The following is a 25,067-nucleotide window of genomic DNA, read 5'->3' on the forward strand; positions in this document are numbered from 1 at the left end:
AAGCAAAAACTGAGAAAACAGTAAAGAAATTGCCAATACTGCATAGTTTACCTTTAATAGCCTAATACAGCTTGTCCAAATAGCATTTAGGGATCATTATTTGTGTAGCCTAAAGTGAATCCTTACTTAATATTGATTCACATTGTTTATTTTCACATATGAACATCACGTTATAGCCTATAGTCCCGGCAGCCAAATGCCATAATTTAGGTGAACCTGGTTTTGTGTGTTAAAGTTTTTACAGAAAACTTGTAATATATGAAAAAAAAAAAACACTCCAAAATGCATCAACTGATACAATTGTTCAATTGATATTGTTACAGTGTAATGCCTACATCCTATATCTTAAATAAACTTCATTTTCCAGACATGATTTTCAAAGCACAGATTCCATGTGACGATAGTCTGCAAACGGTGACAGGACTGAGACAAACAATTCTCATCTGGAGTGGATTCTGGGCACGGCCCAGATTCATCATGTAACGGCACATTAGGTTTCTCAATTGGTCTCAATGTTCCAATATCCACACTGTCACCCTGCAGATGGCTTCAGTAAGGAATAACCAATTATTGGCATAAAGACAGTTAAAAAGCAAAAAGGAGCCACTTACAGGCAAGAAATACAGCTTTTGTCTGCAAGACAATAATTGTATTTCTTTTCACCGTAAATACCCAGGTACGTAAAATCAATGGAAGAGTCGCCAATAACAATAAATCTCTAAGTGTGAAGCCTGATCACCATACTTCTTCCTCTCAGGCTCTTTTTACAGCAGGGTCCATGTTAGAACTCCTCAGAGCCGCACAGTGCTGCACAGCCAATCAATGGGGTATTTATTAGAGCCATTAAAACAATCCTACACACAGGCAAACATGAACCAGCATGTTTGTATTCCACATAATCTACAGTATGTGAGTAGAATGACAAATGCTCCTCAAAAGCCACTAAATGGGACACTTCTGCAAGAATCATAGGAGGTACTTTGAGGTGGGGAAGCATATTTCATTTCTGTGAGTACTGACTTGATTCCCAGAGGGTGCAGGGGAAATACCTTTGTCTTTGTCAGTTAAAAAATCCTTCTTTTTCATTCAAGAACTTTAGAGCCTTGACGAGCCAGCTGACTGGCCTTCTGGTTAAGAATTCAGCATGTCAGTCTAAATGAAAAAAGCCCCTTTATAGCTGGTTCCACTCCAGTGGCCATTGATCCACAGGGACTGGTCCATACGCTCGCTTGGGCAACCCTGTGCATGGGTGACGCCACTGAGGATAACACCAGAGGACAAGCGACCTAAGCATAAATAAATAACAACCTTCTATTTTTTTTATCTGCATTAAATTTTAAAACACGCTTAAAACAAGCCAGAAAAGGTCAATAATAAATTTAAGAAAATTGAAATCTCTTAGTGTTTTCAAGAATAACTGGGTTTTGGTAAGGTTTTCGTCGCTTTGGCTAAAAATGCGTTAGCCACATGTAATGTAATGTAAAATATAATGTAATGTTTTCTGTGACGATTACACATTGATGATGATGAAAAAATGCAAAGATTAAGATAGATAATTACTGTATGAACAGAGAGGAGGATTAGGAACACAATGATGAAGGAGAGGAGAAAGGAAGGCAAAGCATTGGAAACAAGACCATGTGCAGTGTTTCCCACAGAACTGAATTCTATTTATGGTCGTAGGTGACAGGGGGTGTTCACAGTTTTGAACAAATGTGCAACGTGGTTATAATGCTAACCGGATTTAATCACAATTTAGCCAGTCGTTTTCTATGCCAACAACAATTCTTGCAGGATTTTTAATGTTTTCTTTAAACGAGCATGCAGGTTCATTGAGGGACAGAGAGGCTGTGCAAAAGTGCACATAACTCTGCAATAAGGGGATTTCATTCAATTTAAGTAGTACAGCATAGAAAATCATTGTGTGGTGGTCAATGCTGATATTGTGGTGGGCCGCCACAATTAAGTCAATGTATGGGAAACACTGATGTGCTAATACATTGCATCATACAATAGTGTGACCACACACACTGCTCTGCAGACAGACAAATTCCAAATCACAGCTCTAGTCCAGCATGTCTATTCATATGACTTTCTGGTGAGGAGAAGAGCTGTTCGGTGGTCAAAAAAGGACATGGCATCCTGGTCAGCACACAAGCTGCCCTTGGGCCCACACCTCTGCTGACCTGCTAAAGACATCGTGTGTGACATCACACATGATGTGACAAGTTTATGGCACATTAGGATGCATGTGATGTGACATTTTGAAATTCATTTAATCACACAAAATTGAACTAAGGAGGCAGGTCTCCGTCATCTTTTGTTAAGATGGGTGTATTTGCCATTTCAACCAGTAGACCTGAGCATCCTCATGGGTATATAGATATTTATTATAAAGACTGATGTGTGTGAAAAGGGCAATATTTTGTTACCCTCTACACACTCCAGTTGTGAGAAGGAAATCACGCCTAAAGCTATTAGTGGTGCAGCCTCCACTGGAGTAAAAGCATAAGATAAAGTGCCTGGCCTGATAAGTGTCTTAAACTGAGGGAAACCTACTCTCTCAAATGGTTCCCTTGACATAATTGAAAATCCATTCACTTTGTTGATGGAGGCTCTTAGCACGTGAGTGCACTCTGTCATGCATAGATATTGATTAGGCATTAGGGAAAATTGGAAATAATATAACAGCAGCATCAGAAGTCTGTGTATGCCTGTGAAGATTATGTCATTTCACCTTCTAATGCTGACGTGCTACCAGTTTTTAATTGATTCTTAACAGCTTATTGAAGCTTATAATGACAAAAGGTGAACATTGGTTTACACCACAAGGAATAAGTTGGGTTCATGTGGTGTGACTTTCTGTATTCTCCATTCTTCTTCTCTGATATATCTAATTTCAGAATCAATTCTCTCTGCCCATTATGCATAACATCACACCGCCTCAGTCAGAGAGAGGTGATTACAATTAAAATGCTCTTCACAGGCACACTGTCTGATTATACATGAGACATCTGTGTAATTATCAGATAAACATCAATGGCTACCAGTTTTTATCTTGAGAATATACACAATACAAGTATAGCTTTTTGAAGTAAAGACTTTTCTCTTGTCTTGTTTACATAGTTTTTGAGAGCTTTAATTAGAGGATCAGCAACGCCTGAGACATAATCAATTCAAGTGGCCATAACTGCCAGTTCCTGACACATTTTCTTGTTTTGTGGTTTGATCAATTCAGATTTTCTCAGACCCCTCTGTGATTTCATGTAGTTCATCTCTGAGTCAAATCTAGAAGTCTCCTGGAAGAGAATTCATGAGTTGGGGGAGAGTAGAATGAGTAGCAATTAACCTAATCTGATAACCTAATCTGATAACCTAACCTGATCTGGAAAGGTCCACTGTATCTACACCACATCACGACCATGGTTCCGTTTCCCGATAAAGTTGTAACTCAATGTTCTACGAAGACTCTAAAGGCTCTACCTTACCAAAGTCGGTTACTTTCCTAGGCGTGTGTGCCAAACCATCTCTTCAGTGTATTTGTTCATATATGAGGTTGAATCCACGTTTCTAGCATCGATGTTCCAACTGCCACCACTTCAGACATAAATCAGACATTTACACCTCCCACCTCACCTGCAAGGCGACCACAATTGTGAGTGATGCAAGTCACCCCGCTCACAATTTGTTTGATCCACTGCCCTCTGGGAAGAGGTACAGAAGCCTGCGCTCCCGCACCACCAGACTCACCAACAGCTTCATACACCAGGCTGTTAGGATGCTGAACTCTCTCCCCCCTCTCCCCCCTCAGCTACATAACATCCTGGACTTTTGGACCCAAAATGGCTGCCTTGCACTACTCCACTTGTACACTTGCACACTTTGCAACTTGTTGTTGTTGTCCTGTTGTCCTGAAAACACTTCTGAACACACTTCTGCTGCTCTTACATAACTTGCACCACTATGCCACTTGCATACTTAGGTCAAACAGAACTACCTCAGCCATTTATTGGCCTGACTTTTGCACTATTATATTGACTGTCTACTGTATGCACAATTGCACAATTTCAACCCATTTTTTGCTGCTCTTATTTCTTCACCGTATGTGCCTTCTTATTTACTTTTTATATTGTTTACTTGAATGTTATGTTTGTCTGTGGACCTAATTGGTAAAATAAGTCTTGTCTCCACCGTGGGATAGTGGGAAACGTAATTTCGATCTCTTTGTATGTCTTGACATGTGAAGAAATTGACAATAAAGCAGACTTTGACTTTGACTTTGACTTAAATGCACAAATTCATTCACACACAAAGAATGCACACATAATGTACATGCCAACAAACCCAGTTAAATAGGATGTACCAGCAAAAGCACTCATATCGGGATACATGGAGGTTTGTGACGGATCTCACAGGGGGATTGTAGACACGCAGAGAGGAGGATGTTTTGCTGCTCCACTCCTCCCCCAAGCCACCTGAGGACTATTAGAAAGCATCAAGGGAGTTATGGATCACAGCCTCACACTTCTCAGTGCCACCCACGCGCACCCTTTACCCACCCACACACTCCCACAAATACACACACACACACACACTCCAACCCTGTCGCCCATAACACACACACATACTCATCTGCATACACAGTCTCTTCTGTGTTCCACACGCATACATATGCTCATCCATAATCAGTATTTCCTGACATTGCTGTTTCTCTCTCTTCTCTCTCTCACACACACACACGCATGCATGCACACACGCACGCATGCACACACGCACACACACACACAGCATAAATTAGCTGCTGTCCCGACCTTGGCCCCAGAAGCAGCCCATCACTCTCTGCCAATCTGAAGGCAATTTCCAGCTGATTTCTAGCACTAGGGGAAACCTTGAGGCCGGGTGGGCTGCAGGGGCGGGTGGTGAACAGGAGCTGGGTGGAGAGTAGGAGGAGGAGAGAGAGAAATGGGGGTGAGAGGAGCTACATCAGCAACTAAAGAGTGTCTCCAGGAGACGAGACAAAGGAGCCGCTCGCCTGGGCCTCTCAGATTACCTTCCATAGTGAAGGCACTCTGCCCATAAGCACTGGCCCGGCCGGGGGCTCATAATGGGAGCGGTGATTGGAGAATGCTGGGTCTACAGTTACAACAGCCATGCGATCTGTTGTTATGGGCTAAGACGAGTTCTCAAATTGTAGCCTACTATCTTTCCACTCCAACCACATTTAGATCAGGTTCCCTCCAATCCCATCAATGTCTGCAAATATAATTTGTGGAAATTACAATGTAGGATGTTAAAAGATATAAATTACTGCACCATACTTTGGATTCATTTCTGTTGCATGTTTTGTTTCCATATGCAGCAACTGTGGTGTCTTAAAAACAGTCAGTGACCTATTTACTGTAGGCTACATGGTAGGAGAGGGAAAGTAGGCCTATCATCATCAGTTGTCATTCTGCCATGTGATTTCTGAGAATTTTCCTTGCATGTTAAACATATTTCATTCATATACCTATTTAACATGTCATAATTCAATCTAAACAACACTGAGAGACCAGTGCTTTGGCAAGTTTGACTTGCATGTATGTCAGAAGTAGGCCTATAGCCCAATGCTCAGATAGAAAAACTCAATGACAAATTAGACCTTAGATATTATATTCTGACTACTAGGCTACTATTAATATGATGTGCCATGTGGGGTTCTTTCTTCTTTCTGCAAATATGATGGCAAGCATTCCATTATTATTTTGTGCTTAGCGTATTTAATTAAAGCCGTCAGTAGCAGGAACCAATTAATATAGGGAAATCGATAACAACACAGGCACTTGATTGCCTTACAACGCAGGATACCAAACAAAACATAACACGCCCTCTTGCAGAAGTGTTTTACGTAACATTGATGTTGTATTGTTATACAGTCAAGTCAGAGAACAGCCAAGACTGATGGCTCTATATGTAAATGTTTACCGAACGTAGGCGAGCTGCAGGGTTCTTTCTTTCTCTCTCATTTATCAGCATGTAGCACTGTTGCAGAACTGATGGGACTAAACAGCTCTCTAGCAAAGAGATGTGATGCTGAGTGCGGTTCTCGGCTTCCTCCCACACGCTATACATTTCAAGGCTTCGCGCATAAACAGGATCAAATTCCCAACAGCCTTTAAAGGAAACGCTACACAGTTTTAGCACCTCCGGTTGGACTGGATTACAGCAGACCTGACAGAATGGCCAAGGCTGGTGCAGGCGTCTGAAAATCGCTCAGTGTCCACCTCCCACACGGATGACTAATGTTGCCAACAGAAGCACCACAGCACCCCCTGCTGGTTCTTAAGGCACATGTGTTAGCCCGTGTGTGTGTCACTTCTTCAGTAGTATTTTGCTTGTGAGCACAAAAGCAAGGGGAAGGGGTGTAGGGCCTACACATACAGCATATTCCCTGGACTTCATTATTGAAGTTACAGTTGAAAAGCTGTGTAATTGGGTTTTGTATGAACTCTTTGTCTTTCTGCGTAGGCCTATTTGTCACTAACCAACTTTATTGTTTCGGTAAAACGCACAAGGAATAGACTGTAGGCCTATGCATAAGCAATATGAGATGATAATCTATTATGAATGAAATAATGAATTTAGATAACCAGCAGTTACCGTACAGCTGTAGGCCTATGCATAAGCAATATGAGATGATAAGCTACCCACCAGATTTCAGATTCCAGGCAGGGAACTGACACTCTGATGCTATATGCTCAGTAATGCAATAAGATGGTGAGAATGAGTTGTCAAATAACCAGTAAGTTGACAGTTGAATCCAATGTTGAGGCCTTCCCTAATTAGTCAGTGTTTTACATGCAGACACATACACATCAATACTCACTCAGCAGGTCTCATTGACCTTAGCCTGTCAATCCTCTCGCCAGCTAATGATCTTGCTGTAACTGACCAGGATCAATGACTTGTTTTGACTTTATTAAACAGTCATCCATCAGGCTTGTTTAATGTACCAGTAGACTCCAGCATGGCAGATGGAGGCTGTAGCAAATGTCCAGACAGCCCACACCCTGACATCCAGTATGTTCTACACAAAGAGCAGCAACTGGGTCCAGCCAGCAACCTGCTTCCTGGCTTCTTCTCACTTTTAATAAGCAGGTACAATCATTTTTTATTTTTTTAAATGATACATGATCTTGCAATGTCCACAACCGCAAATGAGATATTAAGATCTGAAACAGTGGATACGGGTTGGAAGACAACTTCTAGGCACATATTTCAGATGGTCTTCCAGGTGGATTTCAGATCATCATAGTGGCACTGTTGCTATGTTGAAAATAATAGTTTTTAATTGTTCATAAAACAAAGTGCCCATGGCCATTGCCTGATATGAATGATACCACACTACACAGGAGTCAACAGTAGTGAAATCATCTGTATGCAGCTTAAAATATTGAAGAACACAAGCTATATGGTTCTTTACCAGGAACTCCTACTGTAGCCTACATCTAAGCCACTTAAGCAGACATACAGTATGATATAGTGTCTCAATAAGACTAATCCGCTCTCACACTCTAAGCTGAGAGGTTAAGGCAGTTATGATGTGGTCAGCCAGCGATCCTTTCCCATAAAAGAGATATGTTAAGATGGCCTGAGCTCAAAGTGGTGCAGTCTAATCGTTCTCCTCTCCCCTCAGAAGCTCACCACAGCCACCAACTCCAAATGTGCAAATGGACGGGAGTATCGGAGAGCTGCGCTGACATGCAGCGGTCACACCCCCTTAGAAACATGACGTGGCTTCTAAAAGATGATAGGGTCCATTACAACCCCAAGGCACCATATTGTCAGTGAACCATTAAAAAGCCTTTGGGTTGGTTAAAACCTAAATAAGGAATTATGAATGAAATAATGAATTTAGATAACCAGCAGTTACCGTACAACTGTACTGTCAAATGTGCTCTGCGATATTCTGCTACTTTCTCCAGACAAATCGACATGCATTCAATGCATTTGAAATGCATGTACAGTACTTGCACTACAAATCTCCGCCATAAAAATTTCAGCAATTCTTTTCAATGCGGATAACACCGGATGTAATGGATTGCTCTGAAACATGTATGGATCAAAGGCTGACATCTGCAGACATGTTTTATCTGCAGCCAGTGGTTAGTCACTGCAGTGCACTGGAATGTGCTGTGGATGGTGCAAAAAAAGAGTGGAGCTGTTGGATCAGCATGCTGTGAAAATGGTTACGCTAAGTATCAATCCTAATGCAATGCTGTACTATCTTTTCTCTTTAAAGGGACACCAGGCAAGCCTGATGCTTTTTCTCTACAAAACTCCCCCTCGCTCGGTCTGAAGCTCTTTTCCTTTTCTTTGAGTCTTCCGTCAAGGGTTTTCGCTGCTTCTTCGCCGGCTCTGCCATTATACACACGTTTGCAACAATCTCTAGCGTTTCTTTAGCCTGCCTCTGTGCTGTAAACTGATCCTGCTTCGGTCGGCGGGTACACTTAACTTGCAAACGGGATATTCTTCCTACAGGCAGTAGGGGCGGGCGAGAGAGTCTTCATTCGCCCTGTAACGAGTCATTTAACCATATAGGCCTACCGACTTACGAAGATGAGTAATTAACACGAAAATGTTGCCTGGTGTCCCTTTAAAGGCATTCATTGCAGTTCCGTTTGTTTTATTCTATTTAACTGGGCTTCTGCAGTTGCAGAATATTTGTATTTTAAACAACTGTCTAAAGCCCAATCCCATTTCTACCCTCATGTAGCCTATACCCATACATATGGAGATATAGGCCTGTATTTAAATCCTCCGTCCGCTTTGCTGACTTTTGGCATTCTATAGAACTCATTATTCATTTGTTCAATGTAATCTGAAGAGATTACACCCCTTATCTCATGAAGCACATTCCACAAGTTGGATTGACTTGATAAGCACTACTTACAGTAATGTGCCCAAAACAGCTCAATATGGTGGAGTACTGAGGCACTGGCCTCTCAATTACAGAAAGCATCTATGTTCTTTTACTCATCTTTATCTTTTCTTTTTATTGGCCAGTCTAAGATACAGCTTTCACTCCACAACTCTCCCAAGGGAAGCATCCTGGAGTCGTCTCTTCACTATTGATGTTGACACTGGTGTTTTGTGGGTACTATTTAAGGAACTACTGAGGACCCGTATCTGTGTTGTACGGGATCTTAAGTTTCCTGACCATTTAATTCTTACAGTACATGCCTCCATTGCTCAGAACAAGAATACTCAACTAAAGAAGACCAGTTTTATTTCTTCTTCAATCAGTACATCAGTTTTTAGTTGCACTAACATCATTGCAAAAGGAATTTAATTTTAATTTATTTTAATGTTCAATTAGCCTATTAAAATAATCAACTTGGATTAGAAAACATAGAGGACTGGTGGTTGCTGATAATGGGCTTCTCTATGCCTATGTAAAATTGCAAGAACATGAGTCAAACTTCACCCTTGTTTCATGACAAAGGTAAGCTCTAAAGACACCATTTAGACTAAAAAAACCACTAAATGGATACTGGATAAAAAGGGATTTGAAAAGAGAAAAATCAGTTTGATGGGATCCAAGGATGAAAAGAAAGCAGCACATGCATACTGAAATGCAATTTCAAATCCAAATACCAGCAGCTCTATAGAAATGCAGAGCTCTTTACTCAAGAGACTAGTACCCTTCAATTTAGGACACAATACTTTTACACTTGAGACAGTAATTGACTGTTTAAATGACAAGTTATTTAATAGATGGACAAAAAAGCACAAGTGCATCCAACATCTGAGAGCCTGATAATAGCTCCTGGGAGGCAGAATCACACCACAGGTGTTTAAGATAATTATGTTTCAGGACAAATCTATGCTTGTTACCTATTGCAATGTTAAATTGAGATTCAGACACTATTGTTAATCTGTCGTGGAATGAAAGCACCTGAAATGAACTGTCCCACCAATTCTAAAGCACACCTGTACATTCCACAAACCGCATCATTTCACTGACTGCCTATTTGATGAAAGCAGAGACTCTTCCAGAATGGCAATAAGGTAAATGATGGAATAACAGAACAAGACTACGCTCTACTGTGACTAACTTTAGAGGCTTTTTGAGAGGATAGAAAAACTATTTATTAGAAATGCATTTCAGTGCAGAAACATGTTTAATAAGCGTTTTGAGGTTAAAAAGCATTACATAAACGTAGTATGTTGTTGTTGTTAATCTCTTGATGTGAAATGCCCAGTGTCTCAGTGAGTGCATCAATCTGAATTAGTTTACCATATTATGACCTTAACTAACAGCAAAATGTGTGTGTGAAAGATAGGGGAAGGAAAAAAGTATTCCATAAAGTATCTTCTGTAGACCAGTAGGTGGCAGTCTCGCTTTGTTTTTTATTTTTCTTATCAAGATGTTTGTGTATGGGACATTTGAAGTTGACATTAAGACAAATTCAAACGCATACTCACTTTTATTTGATCAAGAGTTGCGTTCACCTCAGTAAATTAAACCAAAAGGTGATTGGATCACAATATTCTCTAATGTGTGAGGATCAGGTTAGGATCAACTGAAAATATGTTTTTATTAATAACACAAAGTAAACATTACTGTAGTAGCATGTCATAGTCATTCTCCTAAAACCTACAGTACATCTTGTGTTGCCGCTACAGATTATATAGACAGGTCAAACATGTGGATATTGATCATGGAGTAAGGTCGCTGTAATGCTACTATAAATACATAATATGGTGCAATCAGGTCTCGTCAAGGGCAAGACTACTGTGAAGTAGCCTCTCTTTCTTTGCCTTTGTCCTTCTTGCCTTTCCTCATTCTATTTCAGTAGGCAATCTATAAAGGTCCCAGTGTGCTAGGCTGTGGGTTCAATTTCTATGCTGCTGATCAGTTGCAACAGAGAATGGAGGTACATCCATTCTCTCTCCCACTCTTAATGTCCATCTGTCCCATGGCATTACAGTGGGGCCCCTCTACATCGAATCCTGATGTGCATACATGCCACAATGAGCATCTATTACAGCTGGATGACTCATTTTGCAATTATGAGTTTCCTAAATGTGATTCAGAATATCTAATGTCAAATGAGTCTGTCCCATTAAAAACACTACAGTGAAAATGAAATAAATTAATTATAATAATAAAAAAACACAGGACGTTGCATGCTTTGGATAAATAATTTAATACCATTACACTTTCAATATATGTGCATTCTCACTAACAGTTAAGAACAAGCTGTCCTTTTCCTTCAAAACAAACAAATGGTAAACATAGTAAAACAATACAAACAGTCCATTGTCAATATATTGCTTTGTGCAACCTAAAATTCCCTTAGCAAACACGGTGGGAGCCTGAGACTGGGAACCCTTTCTGGATTAAATCAAAATTCACATAAAAAAGTATCCACCACTCAACAAATCAATTCATCATCTCAAAAAAATGCTTTTTCTCCTTCTCTCTTTATCGTACTCATGCACGCACACACACACACACATACACACACACACACACACACAATAAGAACTATACAAAGGATTCCCAAATTCATTTTCATGCAGCCCCCATGCCAAGCCATACTACACTAAAGCACATCAGTGACAGTCAAACTGTAATCAATCTGTGTATTTGCTAATACGTCTTCTGCTGAACAGAGCCTGGGATGTCTTCATGAAGAGCACAAGGTTTATTTGGTGTGGGAAAAAAAACACGGACTGGCACTACCCCAGAATCCCAAAGGAAAGCCAGACAGGGTCATTTGTACATGTAAATGTGCTTGCATGTTGTCCATGGATGTGTGTTGTGTGTCACCGTATGAATCACTGTGTTGTGTACCTCTGCTTTCCACATCTCTTCAATCGGCTGCCATCCCACACCCATACCAAGCATGTGGAGGGCACGTGTGGCCAATGGCAACACCTTGGCAAACACATTTGATATCACTAATATGAAAGATGTTTGCAGTGTATTGAGAGCCAACAGTTGGATCCAATTGTACACTTAAGATCATAGATGTTAGACCTAAACTGAATTTACTGGATTCCAGTTAAAATGCATGCCAGGGTATGACGATTCAGGTCAGTTAGAAAAAAGTCCCAAAGAACATAAAACATTATTTAACACCATTGAATCCTGAAGATTAATGAGCACCGAGCAGCCACATTAGGAACGAGCCAACAGCTCCACTTCAGCTGGGAAGATACAAATGACATGTAAATGTGCAACATGAAAGAAGATTGACATTGGAAACGCTGATGAATGTGAGGGCTATGTGGATTCACATAATTCTGTAATGAGCTGTGGTTCTTCAAAGGCAGGCCATTTTTCAGACCCACAATCAAGAAGTGGGAGGGCCAGACATGATCAAGTGTTTGAGAGATTTGGTGCTCCTCCTGAAGCCGTCCCCTTGATGTGCAGTTTATGACCGTAGTTTGTGTTTCGTTGAGAAAGAGTGCTTTGTTGATTCAGTAGATTATTGAAGGACCGTATGTCGTCAGGAGCTGTGATGGGGAACATGACCCCAGACTGAAGGCAGAACAAGACTCAGGTCTGTTGATTGAGTGGAGCAGGGTTAAGCCTTCTACTGACTGCTGTATCTTCTGGAAATAATCCAGCGGTGACCGACTAGAGCACTTCCTCTACAAGACCTTTCATCCATAACCTATTATCCATAGATTCCAAGGGGAACCTTAATAGCAACTAAAATGACTTATTCCATCTTGATGTGTGATTACATCAAGTATGTAAATTGAGACAGCCGTCGGACATGGTGTCTTTATACATCAGTATGAGAAGGAAAGAACAGGAAAAGGCGCACACAGGTGTTTCCACTGTTACCAGTACAGAGGTTTTTGATTTCCTCCACCCAGGTGAAGGTAAGATCACAAATGGTCATCATTTCAGTTTGTCAGAGATGGAGTTTTTCACGAGAAGAGTGTGTATTACAAGTGACTGTGAAGGGTGTGAATATGAGAAAGTGGTTATATGAGGTCTTTGGAGGTATGTGCTTTGCAGTGTAGTCAGTGCCTATAAGCCGTTGTTGTTTTTTGTGAATGTGTATATGTGCATGTGTGTGTGTGTGTTTGTATCCACATGCATGTGTGCATCATATTTTTCTCTGGATGCTAAGACCCCAGTGGCTTGACATAATCCTCCACACCTGTAATGGTAGCCTTGCAAAAGAAGCAGTCCTTGTTGTTCATCAGATGCTGATTGATGCAGGCTCTAATTGAGGAAGGAAAGGGCAAGAGTGTTCAGGGGGAGAAAAGAAAAACAGAGCACAGGCCAAATACATTTACAAACAGACTCAATCAGCATATAGTAGGGAGTCCAGCACATTCATGCTTTCATTTCTAGATTGTTTTTTTTTAATCTACAGAATGCCATTAAGATTGAATATAGTCCCTGCACATTGCTAATATAATATGTATACAGCAGACATGTTCATCACTTTTAAGCATCATCTGTATTAAGTATCCGTTTTCTAAATGTTGTGCATGTGTTGTCAAACTCAATGAAGATGTTTCCAGAAGTTGCTTGTGTTTGGTCGGTTTGCATGTGTTTTCTTAATATGCAGACCATTTGCACCTGTGTGCCACCTTAGGGCAGGCCGATTCTTAACTTGAAATTCTCAGTAGCCATGTGAGTCATGTCTCAGTTAAGTTAGCACTTACATGTATATGCTTAACAAAACAAAGGTTAAATACTGTATATTGTACGGTATGTCTTGAATTTCCCCTGGGGATCAATAAAGTATCTATCTATCTATTGACACCGCTTTCACAAAATATTAATGGCAGTTAATCTATCAGCTTGTCCTAACTGCATTTGAGCCTCCAACTGTGAAGTAGCATTGAATGATCTCTGTCCACACTGAATCCATTAAATATGCCTTTCTATTGTGTCATGTTTCTCATTCAAAATAGCAGAACAGCTGAAGAAAATAGAAACAGGGCGTCCGATAAAACACAAAACACTGCATCGTATCGCGCTGCACATACTGCTTTTCTTGCATCCAGTTGGGACTAGGGATGTAACGGTATGAAAATTTAACCTCACGGTTATAGTGACCAAAATCCTCACGGTTTTTGGTATTATCACGGTATTTCTAAAAGTGTGTTCAATATATTCAGAAAGCACTGATAGGTCTACATAAGCTGAAATAGTTTCAAAAAGTGTCCCGTTCACTTTTTTCTTGGTCATGTTTAATTGTTGATATGTGCTTATATCTTAACTTACCCTACCATAACTTGGAGTTTGCTATTTCTGTTATTTGGATCTAATGAATGAGACCAAAGTTAGCGTTCAAAATAAAACTTTACTGTATTCTCCTGATAACATAAGTGGAATGGATTTCATGTGGACGCAAACATAAAAAGACGCAGAGTGGCTACATGGTACAGTGCACATTTTGTGGTAAAAATGTTCTGCCTTTTAAAATCAGGTGTACAACAGAATCAGTAGGGTACTAGTTCTGTTTCATTGTGCCAGGCCTACTGTATGTCAAAAGCAGGTTCGGATTAAGCTGGGAAGGATTAAACACACGGTTTCCACACCGCGGTAATCAACCGTGATAATCATGATATTTGAAAAGAAAACGGTAATTGTTATCATCAACATTTTTATCGCGGTTTACCATTATACCGGTAATCGTTACATCCCTAGTTGGGACGTTCTAATGGAAAACAAAGTCATCAAACTGATTTTGTGTTTCATGTAGTTACAGTGATGGCCAAAAGTATTGGCACCCATGCTAAAGTTGACTGAAAAGAGGAATATAAAATCATCTTTTGGAAATTGATCTTAATGCCTTAAGTGAAAAATTAGGAAATATCTAACCTTTAAGGACACCAATTTTCTTAGTGAATGAATGATGTATCATAAATAAATAAATGTTCTTCCTTAAAATACAGGGGTCATAAGTATTCCCACCCCTATGTTAAATTCCCATAGAGACAGGCAGATTTTTATTTTTGAAGGCCAGTTATTTCATGGATCCAGAATACTGTGCATCCTGATAAAGTTACCTTGGCCTTTGGAATTAAAATAGCCCCACATCATCACATACCCTTCACCATACCTAGAGATTGGCATGGGTGTTATTTCAGTTAGCCTGGTTTGATTTGCATTGAGCTCAATGAGCATCAAACCAGCTAATAGGCTAACTGAAATAACACCCATGCCAATCTCTAGGTATGGTGAAGGGTATGTGATGATGTGGGGCTATTTTAATTCCAAAGGCCAAGGTAACTTTATCTGAGTAGTTCCAACTTCCAACTATCCGTATCCATTCCAACATCTTTGGAGCAGAGTGATATTTTATATCCATTAAATTAGAATTAGTCAAACACAAACACAAAAGCAGTGGGGTTGGAATACTCACATATAGATATATCTGTATGTATGCGTGAGTGTGTGTGTGTGTACTCACTTGCAAGACTTGTGTGAGCAGGGCTTGAAGATGGCAGAGATTGAGTGTGCATAGCAGATGGGACACAGGTCCTCCTCGCTAGTGGGCTGTGGGACCACACAATCAAAAGCACAACATTACAACTGGAACACACTTATTGGAATAGATGACAAAGTGGCATACTGTGAAGCTATCTCAATCCCCGAACCATACTCTGTGCGTCAAATGGCAACAACTTGTAAAATTTGTCTCTGTGGGTTGACACAACAGTTCATAAATATCATATTGAAATGACTGCAATTTACAGGTGATGATGGTGGTGGTGGTGGTGGTGGTGGTAGTATCCACAAGTGGTAACAACTGGTCTCTGCAAGACGCTGTGGATAAAATTGTTATCTAAATACATACATAAAGAAAAAAAGAAAATAAATTAAAACAATGTTGATGTCAATGTTATTTCGAAGACATACGTAACATGGAATGGTGAAAAAAAAAGTCAGAAATAACTGAGTGACAAAGGCAGCTGGTTAGTGATATTACTGCATCCCTTACAAGCTCCATGACACTCCAAAACTTTGGTGTTAGTTTTAGTGCTAAGGAGGATTTTTATCAACCCTTTATCAAAATATTGAGGGCCATATGTATCAATCTTTGAGTACAACTTGCCATAAATCTATGTGTACATTTTTTTGTGTACAGGGGATTTGTCAGTTATCAAATACCACACAAATTATACACATTCTCTTCATAAATCTGAAAATCAGTGTAACATCATGTGCATATGAACACACTTCATGTCCACCTTAAATTGGTTGGATTGGCATGTAAATCTTCCAAGTAAACCTCCCCTTGGAGAGCATGTCTAAAGCTGAACTTGAAATGTGGGCACAGTGAACAGTGCTGTGGGCACAGAAACCTGACTGAAAGTGATCAAAATAGCCATTTGATGTTAAGAGGGTGGTCATTTCAGACACAGGAGTGGTGTTAAATCCCTTGTGCTGTAGATATAGGAATTCCCTCTGGCCAACCAACAACTAAGCCTACTTACCATTACACAACATGATGCAACAACAATGCACATTTGGCTTGCAGCAGTAGCAAACACAGGTTGTACCCCAGGATTCATAATGGACGATCTTCATGGATTGCCATTAGCCTAAATGCCCAACCAAAGAACCAAAACGAAAAGATCAACAAAGCAACCGTCATGAGCAAGCATTGCCAAGGTCCAATGCTAATAATTTATCTGATATAGAACTGTGCAATTGTTCTATTGCATACTTATCTGGAATAGACTCATTTTTGTTACAAAATGACTTTCTTCGAGGCAGTGCTTCTTTAGGGAACTCATATGGTCTAATTAACCATTTCCAAAGACCATTTCATTTGTGTGGTCAGTGACCTTCATGTGTGTTATTAATGATGGTAACGGTCTGGCACAAGTCTCCTGGAACAGGGAGATCTGATATGCAATTTAATGAGACCTTTTACGACAGGATTATAATGAACAATTTGAATACCAATGTGTGAAGTTTCTTGGCATTACATTTTTTGCATAACCAAAGCAAAACAATTAATCACAAAGTATATTGCCAAAGTGTCATGTTAATGTTTTGTTAAGTCTAGTTATTCTCAGAGGAATGAGTCAAGAAGTGGCCAGCGAAATCAAGAAATCCTTCCACTGTGTTACAGATGTCAAATTAGACAGAAACAGTAAGAAAGAGTAAGGTTAACACTGAGTAACTCATAATGATGCCATTTGACATTATACATTATAAAATCATATCATGCATGCAGTCAAAAGTAATTTGATGCCAAATTCCCATACCTATATTTCTTACTTATTTATTACTTACTTTTCTTCAAATAACATTTACATTAGATATGCTATGTACTTAATTCCCTCTTTTAGCATCCTGATCATGTATAATGTTGTAAAAGTGGTGAATCATTATATCGTAACTCTATTTTATCTGTTGCTTTATCTGCAAATAGACTAGCTGGGCTCATTCCATCTTTTCAAACTCCCTCTGGAACTGCTGCAGACTTTCTTTGTGCATCAATCTATCAGTTTATTCCACCTCTGACTGCAGTGCACAGATTGTTGCTCTTGCTGGCTAATTCTACTGTCTGTCCACTCCCATTAATGCACCAGCAGCTTTGAGGAGACTGCTGTGTAAACCACTCCCTGACATACTCTCACTCTTCAGTCTTTCTTATGGCTCTCAAAACTACTTTCTGGCAACAGAGGGCACTCAGAAGCTTTCCACAGCAGGAGAGTACCACAAAGATACTTAGCTTCCTAGTAGGGCTGAAACAAAAAAAAATATTGAGGAAAATTATCTGCCTCGAAGCTTCTTTTAATTCCTATCACTGGCGTTATGTGGCCTGCTCAGCTCAGGATTATTGCTTCACATGGACTGTTATTACTGACACGCACACCACTTTCAGAATTAAGTTGGCGAGATGACAGAGAGCCAAGAAACTGTAAAAGGCAGAGAATGTCCAAAGTTTTGGGATTATTTCAAACGTAGAAAAGACAAGGTGCAATGTGTCCACTTCAAAGCAGAACTGGCGTACCACAACAGCACGTCAACGATGATTCAACTTCTGAGACGAAAGCATCCAGTTGTTAACACCAGGTCACCAAGCGTAGCCGACACAAGACAACGTAAACATTGATGTTAGCTGATTTAATTTATTAGCTAGTTAGAACGTACAGTATTTGTAGCAGCTGTAGCCTAATGTCGTGAGTTGATATATGTTGTGGAAATTTTAAGTAGTAAACTAATTCATGTAAAATTGGAAGGGAAAATCTCTCATGTGCGCACACGCGCAAACACATAGGTTAGGCCACCTCACCTATCACCTACCCCAGACATAATTATTATAGCCCTTACATAAAAACTGCATTACTTCAAGTGTCAAAACTGCAGCTTTCTGAGTATCAAAACTGCAGTTTTGGAGAAAATATCTGCAGTTCTTATGCAGGAAATACAGTATTTAGGACACAAAAAAACTGCATTGTACTAAATATAGCCTACTGTCCATTACTGCAGATAATGCAGTATTTTGGACATGAAAAATACTAAAGTAGCCTACTGCATTGTATTGTAGTATAACTGCACTGTAAAAACGGAAGTTATTTGGTAGTAATGGTATGCTGCAGATGCACAAATCTACAAAAAACAGATATACAGTATTAAATTACTTTGAAGTGACTAGGGCTAGTTTACAGCATGACGTGTTGTGCATATTAATAAATTGCACTTAATAACGCAAAATTATTTTTTATCCGATTACTTAAAATACTCGATTCCAAAAAGAATCGATAGCTGCAGCCCTACTTCCTAGAGATTCCACAGCTGACAGGTGACATTTCTGGAGATAAGAGCCTAAGAACTTTGGGCTGAATGATATTTACCAGGAGTCAAAAAGTATCAGAGGGCTTCAGGCATGGCACTGTGGTACCAGGAAGAGCCCAATACCGCATTGCCATTGTTCGCAAATGAATGAATACAAAGTCTACCATATCATTGGGTTTCATGTAACAGTCTAAAATAGATTGCAATTATATAACTGAATGAAGGACATACAGGAACTCAGGAGCTTGTACTCTAAAAGGTAACTGTTAGCCAGTTACAGTGCAGTGCAAACATTGTGGGGGACCCCATCCTCAGCGAGAACAAACTGTACTGTAAATCTGATTTATGTGTTTCATGTGAAGTCTGGTAGATATGTGTCAGTGCAGCACATGTTAACACATTTGTTGTGGAGAGAACAATGGCAACTCTTCTCAAGGCAAGACTAGCTCTGCAAAAAAAGGTTTTATCTGCAGGGTCAAAACGGGTGGAAATAGTGAACAACTTTCCGGAACGCTGTCTAGGAACCACAATAACTACAAAAATATTAGTCATTCCATAACATGAAGGAAATAAGAGTACATGTCTATAGTGGAAATTGCACCATTTTTGCTCACAAAAATACAAACAAGGCACCTCTTTTAACAGCACTAGAGACTACACAACTCCAAACGTCACAGAGCAGATATAGAAAAAGCATTGGAGAACATAAAGCAACAGTGATTGTGGCAGTGAAGTTGTGTACACACAAAGACTGTGCTCTCAGCTTAGCAGACAGAAAAGGTCAGGCTGACAGACAATTACTAGTAATTTGAGACCCCCAGAGTATCCCTGTGATTTAGTAATGGCCCTCTGACTACCACCCTTTTTCCTCACAGCCCTGTCACTTGCATCTGCATCACTAGTGCACAGAATCACATGAATTCAAATAAACAAAATCAAATCCTACAAATCTTATCCAAATCCGAAGGACACAATATGATTACTCCCATGTGTGTTCACAACCAGACGTGTGTATAACTACAAAGATAGTGTAATAATTTAAAGGTGCAATCCTCAACCCTGCCGAAAGACAATATATTAGTAATATATTAATTCAACAGCCAATCAAGTACACTCCTCCCTTCAGGTCACCTGAGATACGGTTGATGGCTAACAGGTAACTTAAGGCCACCGTGCTACAACGCCCCAAGCAAGCAAATGGTTTGGGGACCCCTAGGGGAGTTCTGGACATGTCTCCTGCACAAAACCATAGATTTTTAGGGGGTTCTCGCAGAATTGTCTTTGCTATGGAATCAGTTATACTAAGATGTCCTCTTACAGACAGAGAAACATGCGTTGCCTTCACTGTGTAGGGAAAAAAAATAATGCTGCATACTTATGCATGCACACCAGCAGAATTTTAGGTGTACTGGAGCGACCAATGAAAATGTTGTACTGGACAGATTTTTGGTGAAGCATGCCTGCATTGTAATAATTTGCGATGGCATGTTTACAATTCAATATTATATTAAATCTTTTAATTATAACAATTTAGTTTGAACACTAAGAGTTTAAATACTTTCAGAACATAATTTGAATTTGCGCTCGAACCAAAAAGGTTGTGAGTGTAATTATCAGCACATATCAGAATTCCCTTTGGTATGAGTGGTTCAGAAGACACAAACTTATGAGTATTACCTGCCCCACAAAAGCTCTGGGGTATGTTAGCTGTCCTACAGTAGGAGTGCATGAATGCAAATAGCTATTCAGTTTGACCCCTATCTTTTATATTGTATTTTCATCACATTGAGCTGTTTTGAATAATGTATGCAATGGATTACTACTGTCACTGCAAACCAAAACTACAGATCCTCACAAACTCCCCTGTTAGGCACACAGCCTTCAGAAACACTCTACTCCATTTCCACCATCCCAGGGGAGTTCATTAGGCAGTTGCTTCTAGCAGAGATTCACCAGATCGAGGTCAAGTGAAGAACAAGCCATATAACACAGGACAATATAGTTTTATAACCTTCCTGGTGGAAAACCATAGTAAAAAATACTGTGATCCACCACACAGATGTAAGAGCCTGAATCAGATGAATCATTATAGGGCTGTAGATAAATTCTGTGAAACTGTACACATTACCATTAAAGAGTTTGGGGACACTTAGAAATGTCCCTTCCACTCTATTACAGACAGAATGACAGCTAACTGCCTCTTCATAGTTCTTGCATAGTTTGGAGCTGTGCTTTTGGGTTACTGTCCTCTTTTAGGAGGGCATTGGCTTCAATCAATCACCATCAACAGGGTATGGCATGACAATGCAAAATGGAGTTATAGTCTTCCTTCAAGATTTTATCCTATTCAAAATCACCCATTTCACCACCACCACCAAAGCAATCCCCAGACCACCAAACTGCCTCCTCCACAAGCAGCCCTCCATCATTTCTTGTGTGTGATTGGAACACCTAAGATTTGGCTGTCTATAACAGCAGAGTTGGTGTTCGATTTGAGGCGACACTATACGTGAAGCCATCTGAGTGTTAGTCCTTAGACACACCTGTCTGGGACTGAGAGGATAAAATGAAGTGACACTGTACTTACTGCTGTACAGGCTGCTGCCTGCTTAGATTCCTCTGTCAGAAAGGCCAACATCTGTTCCACCTTCTGTTCCTCCTCTGCACTGATGTAATCAGCATCTAGAAAATTAAACACACAAAACACAGGTTTAAACAAGAGATGGCCAAATCACAAGACTCTTACATCACGTGATGAAAACAATAGAGCGACTGAAAACAATGGAGCGACTGGTCTTAGGTACAGTATGCTCAGACCCCAGGTACGCCATGCACTAGACCCGTTACAGTTTGCATACCAGGAGAAAGTGGGCGTGGACGATGCCATCACTTATCTTCTACACAGGACACATTCTCACCTAGACAAGGGGAAAAGTGCTGTGAGAATCATGTTCTTTGATTTCTCAAGTGCTTTTAACACCATCCAACCCCTCAGACTGGGAGACAAGCTCTTGCAGATGGGTGTGGACGCTCACCTGGTAACCTGGATTACAGATTACCTGACCGAGCGACCACAGTTCGTCAGACTGAAGAACTGTCTCTCTGACACTGTGATCAGCAGCACCGGAGCGCCACAGGGAACTGTGCTCTCTCCAGTCCTGTTCACATCTGACTTCTGCTACAACACCGAGTCATGCCACATGCAGAAGTTTTCTGACGATACTGCAATTGTGGGGTGTATCAGGGACGAGCAAGAGGAGGAGTACAGGAGCCTGGTGGAGGACTTTGTGCAATCTCAATCATCTTCAACTCAACACTTCAAAGACCAAGGAGATGGTGGTGGATGTCCGCAGGTCTAAGCACACTCTGCTACCAGTCTCCATTGATGGGGTCAATGTGGAGGTGGTAAGCACCTACAAGTATTTGGGTCTCCACCTGGACAATAAACTGGACTGGTCAGCCAACACTGACTCACTCTACAAGAAAGGGCAGAGCAGGCTGTACTTCCTGAGGAGGCTGCGGTCCTTCAATGTGTGCAGCAAGCTCCTCAGGATGTTCTACCAGTCTGTTGTTGCCAGCGTCCTCTTCTATGCAGTGGTATGCTGGGGGGGAAGCACAAAGAAGAAGGATGCTGGGCGAATTGACAAGCTGGCTCTGTAGTGGGAGCTGAACTGGAGTGCATCACTTCACTATCTGACAAAAGGCCCCTGAACAAACTGATCAACATCTTGGACAATGAGTGTCACCCATTCCACAGCACTATTGTTAAGCAGAAGAGCCTGATCAGCTGGAGACTTCGCTCACTGCCTTGCACAACAGACAGACTGAGGAAGTCATTTGTCCCCAGGGCCATTGAACTGTTCAATGCTTCACTTAAGGGAAGAGGAGAGATAGACTTCTCTGCATAGTCTGTCTGCCTCTTCACCCCCTCCATGTTTGGATACTGTCTGTCCACTTGCCACTTTTTACCACTGTCTTTATGCCTCACTGTTTGCGTGCTATATTAGCACATTAGCACATTTGCATAACCCCTCCCTCCATGCCATAGCCGAACTGTGGCCACACTTATACCTTTTCTTAAAATAGTTATATATATATATATATATATATATATATATATATATATATATATATATATATATAGAGATATATAGACTCTATTCTTGCACTGTTGCACTGTTGGACTTACTCATTTGCACTATCACCATGACACTCACTCACACAGAGCACCTTGCCTTACCTTACTATGCACAGAGAATCACAGGCTCAGTCCCTGCCTCAGTCATTGCAAGCGCCTCTTGATTGATTAATCACCACTATGTGGATACTGTTCTTAGAATTGATTTAGATTTAGAAGTGTTAGTTAGTATAATTTGTATTTTAGTATATTCTTTATCTTCTACTGTAGTTGTGTTTTTATATTATATACTTTTAATTACTTTTTCTGCTGTTAGTGAATGTGTGTGTGTTGTCTGTATGCTACTGAGACCTTGAATTTCCCCTGGGGATCAATAAAGTATCTATCTATCTATCTATCTACTTTTGCTCACAGACAGGAATATAGGCTAATGACGGAGCTGGCATATTCATGATGTAAACTTAAAAGCATCTCATCAACAATTAGTACAACAATAAACACAGGAGATGGAACTTTGTGTGAAAGTCTTCCTTGAATTACATTTAAGATGACTATGTCCTTCTCACACAGCTTCCTTAAAGCTGGCAGTAGAGGCCCCAGGCTAGGCTTGATAATTGGCTTGGCGTTGCCACAGGGATAGATGGCCTTCTGTTAAAGCTCATCATCATGCTGCTGGGCTGGGAGAAGCAGGCTGATAATTAGCACTCCCTGAGAGGAGCTCCTCAGCTAACACTAGCCACCCAGCTCTCATCCTCTTCTCTCAATTCCTCCAGCTCTCATTCCCTGTCTAATTTCACGCCTGTCTAGTCTCAGAGCCACCAAATTTCCCTTGACATTGGCACTCATCACAGTTACAGCAAGCGATACTGCTTGTCGATCAGAGCCACAAGAAGCAGAAGATGTGTGAGTAAATCTTGCAATGGGTAGATCATAAAGTGGCTTTTTCTGGATAAAGGATTTCCATCAATCTGGGAGCAGTGTCAGGCCTACACAAGGATCTTGCTGGCCAGAGGCCCAGATACCAAGGGTATCAGCATAGCACAACATCCAACCATGTTTCTACTCGACATGAAAAAAAACGAAACTAGTGATAATTATTACATATATTTTTCAGTTTTATACATTTTATCTTACTTGTGCTGTTTCATAAATCACTAACAGAAAATTGCTGATGACAACTCCAAGTCTGTTGCATCAGTTAGGAGGACGCAGCCCTAGGTACATAAGGCCCTTTCACACTGGCAAAATCGCCGCGATTTTATGTACCAGAATCGCGGAACGACTGTCCCTTTCACATAAACCGAGGCGGAACGGCGGGACAAAGTGTCTCGCCAAATTTACTACCAAGCCCCCTAGACATTTTGCCGAGTTTTTTCGTTCCGCCACCAGTGTGAATGGGTCAAGGCGGAAAGGGGAATCTGGGCGGGCATTTCAATGCTATGTCCAGCCCACCACAGGAGGTTGCAAATAAATCTAACTGATTAAAAGCAGCAATAGCAGAGACAGCACAGTATGTCAATCTATAAATTCACAAAGTCTCCTGTCATTCAATGCCTGCTAGAGTTGACTGTAGCTTGGAATGCAATCCATAATAGGCTATCCTAAAATCCAGCGATAAAACAATTGCATGAACTCATGAGCGTCTGTCTGCCCTATATGTATATCCTCTGATTGTAATGCTTACAGATATCTAGGCGATATTTGTAACATTTATTTTGTATTTGGCCTGTTATAAAATCATGTAGACTTATTGAACAATTTAAACACATTAGGAACCGCAAAGTTGGAGACATGCATAAAGACATTGCTGCAAATTTAAAACCGGATTACTCTGGAATGGCTAACTGTGCAGGGGAATGCTTTACACTTTTATGTTCAGTAAGGTCTGCTGTTTATTCTGATATATGGTTTGTCATGTGTTGAGGGAAAGTTCGCGAAGTATTCCACCAAGATGAATGGGTAGGGAGACGGGCGCAAAAAATATGATTAAATTAAAGTTACTTTTCTCGCGAACCGTTTAGCCTACCACAACAACTAACCACTAACATCGTTTAAAGGCTGAGAAAAAGCTCTTTCGTGTGATACATGTGATGTCTGTGATGAATAGGCTACTTCGCAAGTAGTTCAGCAAATTTGGGTGGGACAGAA

General features: G+C 40.5%; 1 protein-coding gene across 4 annotated transcripts in view; it reads right to left on the reverse strand.

The window, feature by feature from the left end:
• Nucleotides 1-11,173: 11,173 nt before the first annotated feature.
• LOC121707433 (E3 ubiquitin-protein ligase RNF123) overlaps nt 11,174-25,067 on the reverse strand; it is a 120,560-nt gene continuing 106,666 nt past the window's right edge. For all 4 annotated transcript variants that reach the window (XM_042089988.1, XM_042089987.1, XM_042089989.1 and 1 more), the window contains 3 exons: nt 21,369-21,463; nt 15,438-15,523; nt 11,174-13,231 (listed from right to left, as the gene is read on the reverse strand). In XM_042089988.1, coding sequence (XP_041945922.1) covers nt 13,132-13,231; nt 15,438-15,523; nt 21,369-21,463 — 281 coding nt within the window. In that variant the 3' untranslated portion in view covers nt 11,174-13,131. The remainder of the gene's footprint in view (nt 13,232-15,437; nt 15,524-21,368; nt 21,464-25,067) is intronic.

This window comes from Alosa sapidissima, chromosome 4 (genome assembly GCF_018492685.1).
Source record: "Alosa sapidissima isolate fAloSap1 chromosome 4, fAloSap1.pri, whole genome shotgun sequence".
NCBI classification, from domain to species: domain Eukaryota; kingdom Metazoa; phylum Chordata; class Actinopteri; order Clupeiformes; family Clupeidae; genus Alosa; species Alosa sapidissima.